At 37.7% G+C, this 20,135-nt stretch overlaps 1 protein-coding gene across 6 annotated transcripts in view; it reads left to right on the forward strand.

The window, feature by feature from the left end:
- Positions 1 to 571: 571 nt before the first annotated feature.
- The window catches only part of LOC123745612 (golgin subfamily A member 4), an 86,181-nt gene continuing 66,617 nt past the window's right edge, over positions 572 to 20,135 (forward strand). For 3 of the 6 annotated variants that reach the window (XR_011224305.1, XR_011224309.1, XR_011224306.1), the window contains exons 1-8: positions 572 to 749; positions 2,130 to 2,183; positions 8,270 to 8,347; positions 9,252 to 9,330; positions 9,671 to 9,918; positions 10,599 to 10,726; positions 13,260 to 13,356; positions 14,703 to 14,819. Coding sequence is in view for 1 of the 6 variants with exons in the window: in XM_069312097.1 (XP_069168198.1) it covers positions 651 to 749; positions 2,130 to 2,183; positions 8,270 to 8,347; positions 9,252 to 9,330; positions 9,671 to 9,918; positions 10,599 to 10,753; positions 13,260 to 13,356; positions 14,703 to 14,819 (927 nt within the window). In the remaining 5 variants the exon portion in view is untranslated. Of the gene's footprint in view, positions 750 to 2,129; positions 2,184 to 8,269; positions 8,348 to 9,251; positions 9,331 to 9,670; positions 9,919 to 10,598; positions 10,754 to 13,259; positions 13,357 to 14,702; positions 14,820 to 20,135 lie in introns of all 6 variants that reach the window. The other 3 variants (XM_069312097.1, XR_011224308.1, XR_011224307.1) reach the window with 3 other exon arrangements.

A 20,135-nucleotide genomic window follows, 5' to 3' on the forward strand; every position in this document is an offset into this window, starting at 1 on the left:
TGCATTTTCACCCACAGGGTGAATTTGGGTTAACCCATGGAACCGCTTACCCGCTGAAGCTGTAAATACAAAAAAAAACTCTGTTAAGCTTTAAAATCCAATTGGAAAAGATCATCAGGCCAAATGGGGAGTGGAGAGGGGCCTTTAACAAGCCGACGGCTTCCTGTCATCGTCGAGAACACTAGTGTGTTAGTGGCCCTCAGGTAAATTCAGGTTAATTAATATAGTTTTCTCTAATTCTTGCTATTCCTCAACTAATGTTAGTTTTGAGACGTTCAAGACGCTATACGAGTGTTAGTTTCCACAGAAGAACGTAATCTACATACCAAACATTTCAAACATTGTTATACAACTTAAATTCTTGTGTTTTAAATAAATCAATTACTGAATTCATATTGATGAAATATGAGAATGCTTATTATGTCAAAGCAAGAATATATTTTCTTCAAGAGTGTGTTGATATATTATGCTAGCGATCATGTAACAGGTTAAAGAAAGTAATTGTAAATGTAAAATATATGATATAACAGAATAATATTATACGCGTGTCAAGTAGGAGACAATGGGCTTCAGTTCGGAATCTAACCGACCAATGGAAGACCAAAAAGATTAGTGTGAAATATGTGTGAATTTCGCCGTATTTTGCCAATATGTTAAAGAAATTGCGGGACAAAATTACGGAGGAAGTGCAGCAGACATCATTAAGATTGCCAGTGTCTGTTCAACAGTCTGTGCAGCAGCTGACGCAGGTAGACAAGGACTGTGGCAGCCAAATATGTCCACCACAGGTCCCTGCCACAATGTTTTGGTTCATGTTTTGACAGCTGGCAGTGTGGCCGCCCTTGACGGCAACTCTCCTACAGATCATGTATTCAAGAAAGGTCATGTTCGAGAATAATACAAGTAAAAACAATATGTGATTTAGGGATTCATAACGTGTTGAGTGAAGTGATTGACAGGTTATGGTGTGGGTGGGAAAGTGTGAATCGAGGCCAACCCGAGTCGACCCCATTCCTAACTCCTATATACTAGCCACGATATACAACACGTATGAGTTGCGTTAGCTAAGGGTTAGGGGAGGTTAGATAAGGTTGTATTAGGTCTGTATTATCAAAATAGGAACGAGGTGTTAAATGGGGGGGGGACTTGAGACTCTTTGTGGCTAGTCCTGCCGAGCCTTGATTTCAGGTGTAATCATTTCCTGATTTTGATATTATGGGTTTGAGACGGTAGTAAAGCTGGGGTCGTATTAGTGTAGTGTAGGCGATGTAGTGCAACCTCCAAAATCCAAACTTAGTTTCATACATTCCATATTTTTTAAATGTTCTCAGTTTTACAAAATTTCATGTCTTATATTGAAAATTTTAGTAAACACACTTTTACATATGTACACACATTACAGCATATAGTTCTGCAATATAAAAGAAAAAAAAAAAATTTTTTTTTATAAAAAGCTATTTGTTTACATCTTGAGGATATAAATTAGTAAAAGATGTATAACATGACTTAACTAAGGGAATCCTCGTGATTAACAAATTTACGCCTAATTTTTTCCAGCAATTTTCAACCAATTAATAGTTGAAAAAATTGAGATCTTATACTGTAACCAGTGCACAAAAAAGTCTCATGGTTGTGTGCCCGGTCGTTTCCGGGTGTGTGCCTGGTCGGTTCCGGTTGTGTGCCCGGTCGTTTCCGGGTGTGTGGCTGGTCGTCTCTGAACTGTGTTGAATAAGTGATATCAAAGGGCTAGCCTATGTAAAAAAGAATGCATGATTGAAAATAAATATTTTGTGTTTTGAAAAAGATTGTATAAATGAGAGATAGAATTTTGTTACACAGTATTTTGGTAAATATAAAACTTTCTGCAGTGTGTTTGTGTTTATTTTTTGTTTTTACAGCAAAAATTTTATTTACAGTACTTGGGATTTTTAGGGGAAACTAATATTGATATAAAATGATTTGTTCCAGATTATTTATGAAAGAGGTTAAGGATATGAAAAGTAGCAGGTGTGACTGCTGCTACTTGCTACGCAGGTGTTGAGTAGCCTGCAGAGTTACTTTGAGGAGGTGTGCTAACTGGTGGAGTTCATCTAAGCTCGCATACTAAAACTCACCCACTTACTTTACAGAAGTCAGCTACGGATCAGTGGCTTGAGGCCGTTAAAGATGGGAGCCAGTTGAATGTAAGATTGTCATATAGATGAAGTTGCAGGTTGCAAGGCTTTGGGTGGTGTAACTAATTGCTGCTGTGATTGGGAGTATATTGGGTATAACATTATGGTCTGCTGTTAACAATTTTGTATATATTAAAATACAAAAAAAATGACAATACTGTTAATGTATTAGCATGATCCAAAATGCTATGTAGCTTAGTAAATTCCATAAATTGAGTTATTAAAGAAAAGTTTTTTTTTAACAATTGTTAAGACTATTGAGACCTCAGTGTTATACTTAAAATACATTCACTCAAGGCTACAATAATATTTACTCACTTTGTGCAGCCACACCACTATATGCATTTCTTTTATCTCCCTTTTTCAATTTGCTTGTCTATCACATTTACTTTATGCAAAGTAGGCCTATTCTTCTTTGAAGTACAGTACAGTTCTGTACATTTCTCCAGCACTGTCAGTAGAAATTTGTCCTGCAAGATTGCACCCTGGATTAAACTGGATGTTAAATAAAAATGATTATAGGTCTCAGGGTTTTGTAATATAAATTCATATGTGGCTGCATCACTGATTGCTAATGCAGCTGGAGTTTGAGTAACTTTGGAAGTGTGTGAAGTCTTTCATTGTGTGCTATACAATTTAATAATTCTAGGACCAGTCATCTGTTACTTATAGCATTTTTTCTGAATTTATAAGACCAAGTTATCTGAAATCTGGTGGAATAGAACCTGAAATATGTTTAGTTTGGTGTACCAGATTGAGATGTATTTAAATATATTGTAAACAGTTTCCAATACCAAGACCTGGTAGATTAACATAGGTGACGAATATTCTTGAATTACATGTCACCTGCCACTCATGTTTAGGTGTGTTGAATCTACTCTCTCCAAGGTCTGTATAATTGGCCCAGAGAAAACTGGGTACTCTAATAGCATTTTTTTTCTTTTAGAACTTTTCCATGCTATATTTAACCTGATATCCTTATGATCACTGTTCCCTAATATGCTCCCTATTTCAATATTACTTATTTTTGTAGTATCTAACTGTTTGCCAGCACCAAATCTAATATATTATTTCCCCTGTGTTGGCTCCATGATGTATTGTTTAAGAAAACAATCATCAACCATTTCTAAAATTTCTTATGCCTTTACATTCCCTGATTTATTGGTCCAGTTTATTCTAGTCAAATTAGTCACCTATAATACAGCAGATACATTATCAGACCTAGATACTTCTGCCCATATGTCTTCTTTCCATTCTGTCAAGGTTTGGTGGTGTTTAGTTGAGCCCTGAGAGGCCAGGTCACTGGGATGGAGTCCTCACCCTGGGCACGAGTCATTGATGCCTCTGTGAGCTCCATCATCCGGGGACGTTATATTTGGTTGTGATATGGGGAGTAATTAGCTCGAGTGTAATTATCTAACTGTAGTTACAGGATGAGAGCTATGGTTATGGTGTTCTGCCGTCCCAGTACTCTTTATTGTATGTATGATACTGACTTTTGGCATCCACTACCTTCTCACTTGTTCCAACTGTCAGCCACTCTTGTTTGCAAAAGAGAATTTCATAATATTTATTCAGCATCTGCGTTTCATTGGCTATGGAAGCATAGATCTATGCCCATTTGTTTTTGAAGTTGCAGTTTTCAAGAATTCCTCTTTGTCAATTTTGTCAATTCCTGTTACTGTTTTGTATGTGGTGATCATATCTCCTTTTCTCCCAGTTTAGTAATGTGTATAGTGTGTTTCAATTTTGGTCTCGCAAAAGTCATGAACAATTTCTTTTAATATTTCACTGGCCATATATTTAAAAGTGATTTTGAAGTTAGAAAGCATAGCATAGGCACCTCATACAATGTTCTTTGTGGTCCTCTGCTGACAGTTTACTATGCAGAACCATGCCTGGATCTCTTTCTTTCTATATCATTTTCGATGATATAGCCAAATATTAGCTGCACATATCCGGTTGGATGTTCCATGTCCTCACTGAGCTTGTGCAGTACTCAGGCATCTTTCTAGCCATTACTCTGCTTCTTGTTCAAGCTGTGGTCTTCTGCTTCCTCCTCCATGGGTAAGCTATTTCTGGCTGTTTTTTTGAACAAAGCACTTTTTATCACTGGAGTACCATTGTGAATGTGCACTGGGGATCCTACTGAAGAAAGTCCAGCTTAGAAATCAGGCATTGAATATAATGGAACACTCTTTTTTTCTGCCTACCATGTACTGTAGTTCTTTCCTTTTGGGATAGGGTGTATCTTGCGGGCTAAGTGCCAGCTGAACCTCTAGGGGACCTGAGCTGCCATCTGGTGGGATGATTGTTTATCATTGCCACTCTACCACTTCCTTGGTTTTACATATTTTCTCTGTTTAATCAGGATTTGTGATACCCCTATTCTCTGAAACAATTCTGAAATAAATTTAAATAAATGATAAGCTGTTCAAGAGCATTCAGGTATACAATGCTTCTTTTCAATGTTTATGCCATAAATCATTTTAGAAGAATAAAAAATGAATAATATTAGCTTTGGTTTTAGTTGCTATTTCCTTGATAATAATTTTGCTATGCTTTATTTTATTTGCAGTGCTAAGCAGTGTTTTTGTTTGCTGCGCTTAGCTTTGGTTAATAATGTATCACACTACAGTACATAAATCACTTTAATATATCTAATAATTAATGTTATCAAATTAAGTTGGTAAATTAATGTTATATTATGTCAGTTTAATAATTATTAATCTTGTCGGGCAATGGAAAAACACTGATCATCTTCCTTCTTTGCATTTAGTATGTACCTTTTTAAGATTTTGTATAATGTTGTATTAATACAAACCAGGAATGTCTTCCTTTCACTGGCCCAAGTAACTGGCCAGGTTTCATGCTTTTCTGCTTTTGGTGGAGGTTCTGGGATTTTCTTTTCCTGTTTGGCTCCTACAAAATTTAGACAGTAGTGTATAAAACTTAACTATTTCTTTAATAAATACGGTTCCTAGAAAACTTGAAAAGTCCCCCTGAATAATTTGTTTTCAATATTGTTTTTATTTCTATTAGAAAGCCTAGATTATTAGCCTTATTATGAGCTTTATTTGAAAGAAATTAGACAGCTCTTAAGTTATTCATTGATATTTTCTGCGAGGCGTCCCTTGGGGGCACCCTTAAGCTATTTTGCTAAAATGGTTCCTCACCGCTGGTGTCACATCAGTCGCGGGGATCCTGTTGACCAGAGTTTAGAATCTGTGGCCCCCACTCACAGATGCACAAGGAACAGGGGACTGTTATTCACACCAGCTGGTTTTTTTTTTTTTTGGTAGTTCGTCTATTTTAGCACTCCTGGTCCCAAGATTTCTGGCCTTTCTGGGTCAACCTCCTGAGGGGTAGTTGGTCGACCGATCCACCTCTCCTGGATTTGGGGCTGTCGGATCAGGAGTCTTTCATGGACAATGTGATGTGGTCATCTCCCCCTCTCCTCCCTCTCTCTCTCTCCTAATCTCCCCCTCCTTTACCCTTCCCCTATCCCCCCCCCCTCTTTTCCCCCTATCCACCTTTCTCTCTTTCTCCCATATTCCTCCTCCACTCTTCACCCCCGCTTCTACTATCCTCCTCTCTCCACCTTTCTCCTCCTACTCTCTCCACCTTTCTCCTCCTACTCTCTCCACCTTTCTCCTACTCTCTCCACCTTTCTCCTCTTACTCTCTCCACCTTTCTCCTACTCTCTCCACCTTTCTCCTCCTACTCTCTCCACCTTTCTCCGCCTCTCTCCGCCTTTCTCCTCCTCTCTCCTCCTCTCTACTCCTCTCTCCGCCTTTCTGCCACCCCCCCTCTCCTTGCTTATCTCGCCCTTCCCCCACTTCCTTCCCTATCACATCCCCCTCTCTCCTTCCTTACCATTCCATCCACCTCTCCTTCCTTATCGCCTCTTCTGCTCTCTTCTTCCCTATCTCCCCCTCTCCCCATCTCTCAGAATATTTAATATTACAAACCACTGAAAAAAGTGCTAAATAACTCAGTGGAAAGCACAACCTGTATTTCAAACTTCATGAAAATTGCAGTGAGGTCACTATTGATATTAATATTTTTAAATGTGACACTGGGGTCAATCCCGACTGGCCTATGATACTCCTATACCCCTTTAGTGTCGTCTTGGAAAGTGGAATGTGGCTAGCCCCAAGCGTGTGACCTCTAATCCTGGAGAGAGACAGACATTCTGTTTTATAGATATAGATAGATTGAAGGCTAAAATAAGTTTAAACCCACACAAATGGCTTTCTAAAGAAACTATTTTGTGTTAAATCTGTGCCAGGTTTCGGGCACATTTGGGACAACCTGATAGTATTCAGTACAATAAGGGACGGAAGAGACTTTTGAACAATTATTAGGTGTTTGGATGTATGTACGTGTTTTGAGTGCATGAAATACTCTTAGGGCAATAAATATGGTTAAGAGAGTGTAAACCCAGTTATGTGAAAGCCCTATCTTAAGATAGACTTGTTTGTGCATCTAGGACTGGTAATGATAATGCTTACTGTGTTTCAATGTGATTAATTCAACATGGCAAAATTTATTTCATTGACTGAAGTGATGACAATATGCATTGGCCTTAACTGGTGAAGGTGTAAATAAAGGTTAGCCTTAGCATTAACCCAAGAATATGCATTGGCCTTAACTGGTGAAGGTGTAAATAAAGGTTAGCCTTAGCATTAACCCAAGAATATGCATTGGCCTTAGCTGGTGAAGGTGTAAATAAAGGTTAGCCTTAGCATTAACCCAACTTTATTTCAGTTAACATGACATGGCTGAGAGTATTATAGTTAAAAGCCAACAACTTGTATGTATCCTTTGTATCTCTTGATGTCTCATAAGTTGCTTATTGTTTTTATAGGATGCACATTGCAGGTAGTCTCATTTATATTATTTAGATACAGTGGCAATAGAAATAAATGTTATTGCATCAGAAATGGGGTTAAATATTAACTTATGTATGTGTGGTAATCATGTACCTCTTTGTTGTAGTTATACTAGGATGTTATGTGGATAGACTCCTAATTCAACATTCATGTGACTAGATTCATTTTGACCTAACATGTCATCTTTATTAGATATAATAAACAAAACCGTCATTCACAGCCTGTAGTAACTACAGTAATTTGGGTGGAATGTACAACAATGGATTGTTGCACTTGAAAAACCATGTTTGGTACTACTGTGTTAATTTGGTAGAGAGCACAAGATAGAATGCAATACCCAAACCTGATCTTTTCTAGGGCTTGTGTAGCAAGGCTTAGTCCTAAATTAATCCTGAAATGGCATGTGATTGGCCTAGGATTGCTTGTTTAGTCCTAGGACAGATTAGGTTAGATGGTATAGTTACTGTTTCACCTTTAGGCATGTCCTTGTCATATTTCAATAGTAAAAAATGTGAACTTTTTTAGCACAACAGCAAATTATATAGTACTGTACTTTAGGCTTTCATCTTGGTCGAACTGCTGACCCTTCTCAGGATGCAACCCCAAAGCAATTACCTAACTCCCAGGTACCTATATCCCAGGTAAACTTGGATGTAGAATGCACAGTATCTTTTAATTTTGTCCTTTCATTGAGTCATTCCATATTGAAGCAGATTCCCCTGGGTGCTGAAGAGGCACGATACTATATTCAGGGTTTAAGATGGTTTATTTTTCTGTGGGGCGTCCTTTCGGCTCCCTGGAGCTATTACTGATATGCGATATGCTGTACTGTGTTAGTCTTGGGCATTAGTCAATGGAGTTCAGCTTATCGGGGACCACAAGCCACCTGTGCCTCTGAGTGGGGCCAGGTTCTGGCTCGTGGTTCTTGGTAGGCTGAACTCTGTTGACTAATGCCCTAGACTAATATATCGCATATCAGTCCAATAGCTCCAGGAAGCCTCCGGGGCTCGCCCAGAAAATGACTTTTCATTACATTCAACAGGTTTTTTTTTACCAAATGAGCAGTTCAAAGTTGAACATTGTATTTTGAATTACAGCCATGAATTATTTTCTAATGTGGTTATTATATATGTAACTTGTGGTTTTTAGCATGTGTTCATGTACAAAGTGAAGGTAATCATGTGGACAACCTCTTAACAGCTGTCACCATTCAGCGGGGCAGCGACCTCACCAGGTGAACACAAGAAGGACATCCAGACAGGATCACTGCAAGATGAGGTATGTATTTATCTACTTATAAAATATACATACTGTACTGTACTTTATAAACGTTGATAATTAAAGTTATTCATAAAATTACCTCATGAATTTGAATAACTGACTGCAATACTAAACTAAGATAGCAGTACTAGACTTAAGCAAAACTTAACAAACTTAAAACATGTGCTGAGGGCATTTAACAAAATTAATGAAGAAGTAATATGGAGAGTGGTGAGCAATAATGGAGTTGTCGATGGTGTGTGAAATGTTTTGAAAAGGTTTTGTATTGGAAGTAATGCATGTGAAAGAGTTAATATTATCACGCATAACTGTTGTGATACTGTATTAGTGTAGGTATGCATCCAATTGTGAGAGATTTCAAAATAAGAAACTACAGAAAAATGGGAACCTGGTAATCAGACCTAATATGAGTAATTGTAGTTTTGTGTGTCAAATTTTATGAATGGAGATGATGCAGTTGTTTTAACAGAGCATTATAGAGATTAATAAAGACTAGTTGAAAATTTTGTTGACGTGTGTAACAAAAGACTGTTGAAAATTAATGGGAACAAAAGTAAAGAGAAAAGGAAATTCTAGGAGTGCAATACTGTAAATGTGAATGGTGAAATGTTAGGATTGGTCAATCAATTTATGAATAAGTGTGAATTTAATGTAATAAGTGTAAATATAAGAGGAATTTATGCAACTGAAGTTGAGATGAGAGGAAGGAAAGTGACTTACTGTAGTGAATTAGACTACAGTGTTATATTCATATTTCTGCAAAGCTTGCCTCCACACAAGGCAACTCTTGCTAACCCTCTCATTTGCCAGATTGATTCAAATTGTAATGTCTTTATTTTTTAGTACTCGGAGAATTTTAAATAACAATTAAGATGTCTTCGTGTTGTGTGTCTTGTGACAGCTTCTGGTGGACATCTCAGATATTAGGCCAGCAGGACACAACAAGGATCTCTTCAGCATTGATGAAGACAGCCATGAGGGTGAGTTGTGGCTTGTGCTTGCATGTGTCAGTATCTCTCTATATACCAGCAGCTTTATGAACAATTATGAGAGGGATTCCTAGTAAAATGTGTGTGTGTATTTATGGCTTCATACTTTGAAGAGCACTGTTTTTCTGGGAGAAGCCCCTTGTGGCTTCCTGAACCTATCTCAGAGATGGCTCTCTATAAAATCAAATCAAAATCATCAATAAATGATCACTTTACAGTGATCATTTTTGGACTTTTTTTTTTTTTTGTGGACAACTTTGAGAGAGCTGTACAGTACTTTTACTCTCACTGCCTGGCATATGTGGTGATGCATTCCCTTTTTATTTTTCAGGCTCCCCAAGCAAATCTGGATTTCAGTTGGTAGACCTGAGCGATGCAGAGTCTCTTGCTCCTGCTGACCCTGGCAGGGGGCCTGGTCAAGGGCAAGGGGTAGCTGGAGTAACATTTGACCCCACTTTAATAGGGGCAACCAGTCCTGCGCACAGAGTCAGAAGGGACTCCTCGGGCTCCTGTGTCAGCGATGCTAGTGGTCTTTTTCCCATATATGAAGTTCCTGGTGTGTCTTTTAGCATGCCACAGGTAATTTATTTATATTTTAATGCCCTAAAAAATAACTTGAGCAAAATATTGAATGGATTGAGATGAGTGAGTAAGTAATGGTAGTTCAATCTTTGAAAATGCTGGTTATTTTTTGTTCCAAAAGTTATGGGGTGTCTAATAGCATAGGACTGTAACGCATCCCCTGCCCACCGCTAAGTAGTACAATGAGCTAAGTATAATGTACAAAACAAAGGTTGAGGGATTAGGTTAGCAACCTGTTTTCCAAAATTAAATTGAATTAATCTTTTCCAAGCTCCCAAAAATTTTAACTTCAAAATACATTTCATACGTAATACACACATATTTTGTACTATAGTATGTACAAGTTATAGCTTACCTTTATTGATGACTCTTGTTGGCATATGGAAAACAGTGAGGAGGGGGGTAGGAGGAGAGGTGGAGGCCCTTTATAGTGCGGAACAGTGATCAGATTGATCGATTAATGTGTCTCACGCAAGTCTCTTGGTGTTGTTGGAAAAAATGGGGAAATAATAGGGCCTGATGCTAGGTTATGTGCTACTGTGAAAATTATGGTATTTAGGCAGCACACTGAAGCTAGAATTTATTGACTTAAAAGTTAGAAAATTGATTTTTCAAGTTCTCATATTTGTTATAGTGATTGGGTACGAAGTTGTTCTTTAAATTTTGGTATTCAACAGAGTGACTTGGAATCCTCAAGTGAGTGGGAGGATGGTAGTAACACAGCAGTTGTGGATCGGCTTAGCAAGGACACTGTGTATCAAGCGTACCTTAAGATGCGTCAGCGCTATCACAAGTACAAGGGCCGGTACGATGTGTGGTTGTTCATATGTTGGTGTGTGTTTACTCTCCTTTGTTGAGCTTTCTCAGTCTTCTGGTTATGCCTGGATAAGCTGTTGGAATAAGCACCTAACACTTATGAGTTCTCTACATCACTACAGCCTCTTGCTATTTGCACTGAGAACCTTGCATGACTTGACATGATTCTGCATAGTAATGGAAACTGTAAGAGCAAACTTATGAGAGTTTTTGGCATGTTTTTTCCCAACTTAGTAACGTAAGCATGTAGCATGAATGTTGTTATTGCTTGTGTTGTTTTCCTGTTATTTAATACTTTGTAAATTAGCCATATTTATATTCTTTTTGTTTCTTGTGGATTTGGCAAATCTTATGATAAAAAACACAAACCTGTTTGCTGTAAAAAAAAAAAAAGTTCATTTGGTAGTGTGATTTTAGTTTGGTTAAACTAATAATGATGCATTATATCATTGTTAAAAAAAATGATATACTGTATAAGATAAAGATTGACTTTTGGGAAACCTGAACTCAAATAATGCTAAGGCTTCCTTTTCATTTACTGTACATCATAAGTTTTAAGCCAAGTTTGATCAGTGTCCATAGTACTTAAGGATTAGAATACTAACACCATATATTATTTGCTTAATGAAACTGATATATATATATTTCCTATATATTTGTTGCACTAGGTGCTATTGTTAAAAGATCTACCGGTAAAGAACAAATCATTTGAAAATACTAAACAGTGCTGTGTAACAGTGAACATGAATGAACAGGAGATAATATTAAACAGTACTGTACTGTATACAGTCCCCGTGGCATAGTTGTAATGCACTTGCACAGAGCTTCGCGAGCGCTTTGGCCTGGGTTTGTATCCTGACTGAGGAGGATTGACTGGGTGCCAATCCTTAACTGTAGCCTCTGTTCTGTATAACTATTAATGGGCATGAAGGAACAGGAGATAATACTAAACAGTACTGTACAGTATAACGGTCAATGGGCTCATCTGGTCCGCCACAAAGAAAATGGATAAAAAAAAATTTATATGAAAATTAACTAAATAGCTCTAAAAAATACTTTAATGTGTGGCAATACTCTCCAAAGAAAATGAAGGATAACTGATAATTGTAAGTGTACTTTTCATAATTTGCAAGATAAAAAGAAACCAGTGACTGCCCCCGTCAAATTTACACACATTATTTTCTATACAAAAATTCTTATTTTGTGTGTGTGTGTGGGGGGGGGGGGGGAGTTATAATTATTTGTGAATGTGTTCAGTGGCAACCCCCATGACTAGGTACAACAAGGAGCTCTCAGTCGTCTTCCAGGTTTCTTGAAGAAAAGGTAGATTTATGCTTCTGAATGACACTTGCTCAGTTCTCATTTCTACCATAATACACCATGAAGTTTATTTAATATTTTATATGAATATATGAAAATCCAACTATAGAAACAAAGAAAACAGATAACACATACAGCAAGATAAATGAGTATTACAGCAAATTTTGATCTGGTCAAGAACATGTGATGTGTTGAGCCAGATGGCCGAGCGCTCATCAACAAAGGGAACAGCACACTACTCGGTACCTTCCACAGTGCAGTACTCGGGCGCATCCGATCCCACGATCGTCGTCGCCCCTAAATCAACACAACAACAGTGCAGTACTCGGGCACATCCGATCCCACGATCGTCGTCGCCCCTAAATCAACACAACAACAGTGCAGTACTCGGGCGCATCCGATCCCACGATCGTCGTCGCCCCTAAATCAACACAACAACAGTGCAGTACTCGGGCACATCCGATCCCACGATCGTCGTCGCCCCTAAATCAACACAACAACAGTGCAGTACTCGGGCGCATCCGATCCCACGATCGTCGTCGCCCCTAAATCAACACAACAACAGTGCAGTACTCGGGCACATCCGATCCCACGATCGTCGTCGCCCCTAAATCAACACAACAACAGTGCAGTACTCGGGCGCATCCGATCCCACGATCGTCGTCGCCCCTAAATCAACACAACAACAGTGCAGTACTCGGGCGCATCCGATCCCACGATCGTCGTCGCCCCTAAATCAACACAACAACAGTGCAGTACTCGGGCACATCCGATCCCACGATCGTCGTCGCCCCTAAATCAACACAACAACAGTGCAGTACTGTTTAGCATATCAACAAATACCAAAACAAAACAAAACAAAGTAGTCCAGTTGTTGCATTCAGAGAGTCCTTGACATGTAGTTGCTAAACATAATAATACTGTAAATAGTGGCTATACATACTAATATTTTTTCATAGAATTAAGTAAAATAGCATAATGTTATTTTTAATATATATATGTAAATAAAAATTTGTTTTAATTTTAAATTCTTTTGTAAATGGCTAATATTTACCTTATTTTAATAGATATTCTTAGCATACATTTTTGTTGGTAGTGTTTTGCATGTTAACTATGTTACTTTAATAATCTTGTTATCTATATACAAACATATAACTCATGCTGATCAGTTTTGAAATCATGCGGGAAAATAAATGTTGCAGGTACTCTGACTTGGCTCGGGCGTATAAAGATAAAGAAAAAGAGTCCGAGAAATTGCGTGATGTACTCACGAAGACACAGGACAAGGCTCTGCGTAAAGTAAGTGAATAACTTCTTATTTATAGGTAGTTTTCAGTGCTTACACTTGATTGCGTGTGTGTGCGCTAACTTTTTGCACTAATACTGGTAATATGTGGGCCTGACAGCTGAGTGGACTGCACTCGGGATTCAACTGAGGTTCTGGGCTCGATTCCCGGTGGAGGCAGAAACAAATGGGCAGAGTTTCTTTCACCCTGATGCTCCTGTTCACCTAGCAGTAAATAGGTACCTGGGAGTTAGACAGCTGCTATGGGCTGTTTTCTGGGGTTGGGTAACAAAAAAAAAAAAGAGGCCTAATCGAGGACCGGGCCGCAGGGATGCTAAGTCCTGAAATCATCTCAAGATAACCTCAAGAAGATATGTTATATATTATGTTAGTGCTCTACTTCATTGTCAGTAGGAGCTGTGGCGATAGAATTGTTTTGAAAACATATACAGTATAATGAGCAGGTGAGCATTTTATTTCATATTCAAATGGATCATTATACATTCAGTGATTTAGTATCAAGATCAGAATATGGCTTACTGGAGTTAAACGTACAGTGCAGTATATGCTATTTCATTATGATTCAGTTAACAATGTGAGGTAGAAAAATCATAAAGATAATTGGTGCTTACTAAATGCAATTAGGGAATTACTGCAATTCCTCCCATTACATTCCTGTGCCCACATTCTAAATTGTCTTTTTTGTTCTATGCTGATTTGGATGGTCACTAGGGTAATCTCTAAAGGACTGGATCATGCAGTTGTGACTTTTTGCGACTTTATGGTACTTATACCACAGAAAACTTTTAAAACGTTTCATGCGGAATCCCTTGAAGGGTTTTAGGGGGGTCATAGGAGACAATTCAATCCAATTCAGAATGACCAAAAGTAGTTCAATCATAAAACCTCAAAATCTTTATGAACCTTTCCTTGTCATACTGAATAATACAATGAGACCAATTTTGCTATTGTATTATTCAGTAATTCTCAAGATATTCCACTTATCACCTGAATCATATATACTGCATATTTGATATATGGTAGTTTACTTGTTTACACAAGTACATAGTCAGTTAGGCTTTGTTCTACCCTTTCAACACTTACACTTGGGATAACTTGTCATTATCATTTTTTTCATTGAGAATTGTAAAATTGTATTTGTTGAAATTATCTTTACTTATCTGTTGTTGGTGTTACCAAGATGATCACTAATAAGAACCAGTGAGGGGTTTTGCAAGTATTTTTAAATATTAACCAGTAACCCTACAACCACTTGGTGGTGGAGCTTTGCAGTTTGTTTTACAACAATGGGCTTAGGACACCTTTAACATGCTAACTTTGTGTGATTTGTAATGCATAGGTTAGTGAGCTGAAGGAGCAATGTGCGCTGGAGCAGCAGGCAAAAGCTCACCTGGAACAGGAACTTCGCAGTGACTTGGAGGAGAAGGACCATAAAATTACAGCTCTCCAGACGAAGGTAATTCCTTATCTGAACAGCTAAAAGAAATTGAAGTTACAAGATGAAATAAGAATCTCTTTTGCTATTAGATTATACTAGTATTTAATGTAGAATAGAATTTCAAGGAATAGAGAATAAGAGGCCAACTTTTTTCAGTATGAGAAGAAAATATACATTTTCCTTTTATGATATTTTTATAAAGAATTTTTACCATAACCACATTTAGGGACAACCATTTTTACTCTCTCTCTCTCTCAAATTATACATTTGTATAGTTTTTATACTGTATATGCCTGCACTCTGTCCATATTTAAGGGTTAGTTTACACATACAGTTAAATGTTCCTGCTACAAGCCAGTGCTCTTGTTATTTTGCAGACAAATTATATCATTTGGCAGACTCATGAGCTTAGACCTTTGTCTCTACCTGTCTCCTGAAGTAATCAAATTAGAAATATCCTAACATGGATATCATGTTAGGATACTGCCCCCAGTTGCCCCCAATGGCACTGGGGGCAACTGAAGAACTTCTCAAAGTTGTATATAAATATTCTCAATGTCCTACTTCTGTTTTTATCTCTGATGAACCTCTTGTTAGCCTCTGCTTACCAGTCTACATATTGAGGGGTTTTATCTAGATGAAGGTGGTGAAGAACAGCTTATGTCAAGCTTGTGTTAAGCACGTTATCAATTGTTCTGACTTAAACTATATTTATCTGTGATTGCTTAATATGACCTAACTCAAGTAATTCAATTATAATAATTCAGTGACACAAAAACTACTAGACCTAGATTATATTGGAAGAGACCCACATGATCAAAGCAAACACTAGCAAATTTGAATGTTCCATTATAAATTTGATTTGTGTGAATTCTGGTACAGTACTGTATATAATTAAGACAAATTTGCTTGAGCCTCTTGAAGAAGCAGAGTCAGTAGAAAACAGTAGCTTGTTACAACAACTAGCAAATATATATTAAAACAGGTTGTCATTTTTATGGAAAGACTCTGGAGTACTTTGAAGATGATTGTTAACTGGAAAGAAGGTAAGCAGATTTGTTAAGAAAGGTCAAGAGCAATGAAGAGTAGATCATAACTGGAGAGGATCACTGTAAAGTCATTCACAACCCAAATAACACTGATGTTGACAAATATAATATTTAGTACCATATTTAGTGATTTATGGATTTGAACGGTGTGAATTTATCTCCTGAACTTATATGCTGCTGCTGGGTGGTGTGACTGTTAATACATTTTGTATGTTTTTATGTAGTATTTTAATTTCGGTTAAATTGCATGCTTAGAACTGGGTCATATTAAACAGTCTAAGGTTATGACATTATGACTGTTTAGACATGGGGTAGTTTTCCTGATTAAATGTATAACGTCTGTTGTTCTTCACTTCCTAAATTTAGTGAAGCAATAGGAACATAGCCTTTCTTAGCTAATCATTAGTGTGACATTCAGGAGTCGTGTGAAGGTTTTGCTTCACTAAATGTAGATTATAGTATGTCTTAGCTTATAGTGCAGTAGATACTTACGTGGTGGCTGGTGACTTAACACTGCATGATCTGTGTATGTGTTTACAGCTGTGCATGATTTTGCAAGTACCGTATGTGTTGTAGAGTAGATGGCAATCTACAAAGTCCTGAGAGGACCTGACGCCGCTCCAATAACCAGAGGCAAGGTCTTGGTGTAGCTCTCTCGACGCCAGAGAAGGATGTGACCAGGGATTAGGGTGGGCAAATATTATCTTATCCTGGGCAATGGAGAATGCATTCTTTTCAGAGTTTAACCCTGAAAAGTGAAAATTTACTAGTTGCTAGTGAAATTAGTGAAATTTCACTAGTTTCTTTTGCTCATATTTTGTCATACTCTTTTAAACTGTACCAGGCTATCCCACAGTGTGAGAATCAATGTGTTCACATTCTTCACTCAATGGGAAACAGGTGTATTAAAATTCACTGAAGATGTTTTTATATATATTTAGTTACATCATATTTTTAATATTTTGGTCACATTCCTGAGTAAGGGAGAGGAGATTTTATAGTGGTAATATTGACTAGATGTTTCATTTTTTTTTACCATTGTAGCGCATAATGTATTTTATAGCACTAAATCCACTAATAGACTGCTTACATGTGACGTGTTGCCATGTGTTGTATGTAAACATTGTGACAGAAGGGGTCAGTTGGTGCTCTGTACATCTTACGTCAGCATTGTCAGATACGAATAGTGAACTGTACTAATGGTTCTAGTGATTTGGTTTGCCTCATGACGAACACGGTATTGGAATATACTGTTAGAAGTTAGTGTATCAGTAATTTGTTTATGAATGATTAGTGAACTTGGACGGACAAGTGAAGTAATCATAAATATGTATCTCGTTTAAAACATGATGTTATGCATGGGAGCAATAACATGCACTGAAAATCATTTGAGTCATATTAAGTAAGGTATAATGTGATGCTTACCTATCCGAGACTATGGGAAGTAAGAGCTGGCTCTATATGCCCTGTCGCCTAGCCTTTTGTACCTGCCATGCTAATTACTGTACCTCTCGGCAATATTTTTTTTTTTTTAAGTTGTGGATCGAATTGACTTCAACAACCTATTCCTTCAATGCAATTCACTTGCCAACCATCCGTACAGGAATTGAGAACTTCCTTACATCTTTTACTCAATTGTGTGTCCAGTTACAACTACTTTTCCTCGTCATACCTCTTTTTTAATTAAAATAAGCTTCCTTTATCCTCTTTATCTATTCCCCTTTGAGATCTTGTATGTAGTTATCATATCCCCCCTTTGTTTCCTCTTACTAAGGTTGTGAGGGTGAGTTCTCACCACCTGTCCTCAAAGCTAAGGCCTCTCAATTTTGGTACTAATCAAGTTACAAAACTCTGAACTGTCTAAAGTTTCAGTTTATTCTTCACAAGGTGTGGCTTTCATGCTGGTGCTGCATACTCAAGTAATGGTCTCACATAGGTCTCACATAGTATGGACTTGAAAGCCATCTTGTTTAGATTTGTAACCTCTTAGACTTTTTAACAAAATAAAGCATAATAATGTACTCATTATTATTTGTTTTATTATGTATTTCTCAGCAATGCTATACAGGCACCAGCTGCATATCCACTTTATGGGCACTTCTTACTACTCTTCTTCTTCTTCTTTGTGTGTCGGACAGGTGCTTGCATCTCTTTATTACTGCATTATTCCTCAGTTCCAGTTAATAGGAGCTGTTCTCTTTATCAGCAAATTTTTTTTTATTTTTTTAAATCGTGAAAAATCTATTTCTGAAAATTTTGGGATGAAACTTTCATGATGCTGAAGTCAATAAGTTGGAGATTTGTTTAACATTTATTAATAATTTTCACATAATTTGAATATTTGTTCATTTCCTGGCCCCCTTAATCAGGTCACCAGTAACACCTCTTCCTGTGGATATAGCATAAAAGCCTCTATATCAATACAGTCATGCATAACCACATACCAGACATCATCACACACAGAGATCACACTAACGTGATGCATCAAATGAACAAATCCACAAGGGCCGTGACGAGGATTCGAACCTGCGTCCGGGAGCATCCTAGACACTGCCTTAATCGACTGAGCTACAACAGGGTAAAGCCTGAGCCTGTCGTAGCTCAGTCGATTAAGGCAGTGTCTGGGATGCTCCCGGACGCAGGTTCGAATCCTCGTCATGGCCCTTGTGGATTTGTTTACCAGACATCATGTTTTAAAAGATAAGAAGGTTTGTATATTTGTGCTCATCTCCACTGTCCATCTCGACCTACTTACTGATACGTAAACTTGTTTTGACACATTGCTCTTCACCAGCACAAAATTCTGTGCAGAGTTGAGTCATTGTTGTGATGTACAAGTAACACAATTAGTGTTCTCAATGCCTGAACCACTGATGCCGATTGTTATTCACGTGCGACACTTTTGGACTTAATATGTAGACAGTGCCAGTTGATCCCTACCTCTGCAGTGTTTAACAATGTATGGACATGTGATTTTGAAGGAAGGGGGTCTTTATCTAGAGGATGGAATAGAATCCAATCAAAGTATTAGATTTTGATATGAAGTTGTATTTGTAAGGTGGTAGATCATCTCGGGTGTTATTGTAAGATTTTTGTAAACCCATATCATGAGCCAGAAATTTTGTTGAGGATTATGTTATAGTTATTAAGATTTTATACTAGTTTTGATTTTTTGTATAGATGTGATTTACTTGCATTCCAATGTGTGTAATGATGAGTCGTGGGAAATGATGAATTATTGCTGCTTGAGAGCATGCAACATCTTTCAGTTTACTGTACTGTAGATAGCATTCTAAGAATGTATTAATACTGTACCTCATAATGAATTAGCATTTGAATTCATGAATTTATTGTGAGTAGTATACAAAAGCTAATTCAGAACTGGAGATCGAATAGATCCCTATACAAACTGGGGTTTGTATAGATCATTTCTATAGATCATAAAAATAATGGTGCTAGGTGAGCATGATGAACATTGCATAATTTATCATTTGGATTTATCTAATATAGTTAATAAAAAACATCAAAGATACTAAAAATATTGTAATAAAATTGGCTACTTAACGTGTAAAATTAGTGCATATAATTAGAAGCAGCAAGTTGTATGGGAAAGAGGATGGGATTGTATTGTGGTGTATGGGGAATTTGTTTTACCTTCTGCAGCACTGTTGCTATATTGGCGTATGATGGTGCCCGTATATTACGATACTATGTGCACGAGGAAAGTCAATATTGAGGAGATAATGTAGGTCAAGAGTTCACTTTGTGACTGCAGAATGAGTCTTTGTTTATCATTGACATATTTTCCTGTGTGTGTTTATCAGCAAGATTTGGTGAATATGCCAGTTGTTGCATGCTGCTGACTCCCGGTAATAATAATAACAACAAACTGCCACTTGCACAAAATGCTGAAAAATCGTTGCCTCCATTGTTTTCTGAGGGGAGCCCTGTCGGCTCCCTGAAGCTATCAGACTGATATCTGCCATATTAGTCTAGAGCATCAGTTACAAGTCCTTTGCCCACCGGGAACCATGAGCCAGAACCTTGCTCCATCAGAGAGGCCCAGGGAGCAATGGCTTATAAAACACTCCACTATTTGAGATTATGGTCATGCCTGCCATCGACATGGCTATTACATCAACCGACATGCCTGGTTGATGGCAGACATGACTATACTCTCAAATAGTGGAGTGCTTCTTAAGCCATTGCTCCCTGTGCCTTTCTCATGGAGCCAGGTTCTGGCTCATGGTTCCCAGTAGGCAAAGGACTCTTGTAACTGATGCTC

This window comes from Procambarus clarkii, chromosome 71 (assembly GCF_040958095.1).
Source record: "Procambarus clarkii isolate CNS0578487 chromosome 71, FALCON_Pclarkii_2.0, whole genome shotgun sequence".
In the NCBI taxonomy this organism is placed as follows: Eukaryota; Metazoa; Arthropoda; class Malacostraca; order Decapoda; family Cambaridae; genus Procambarus; species Procambarus clarkii.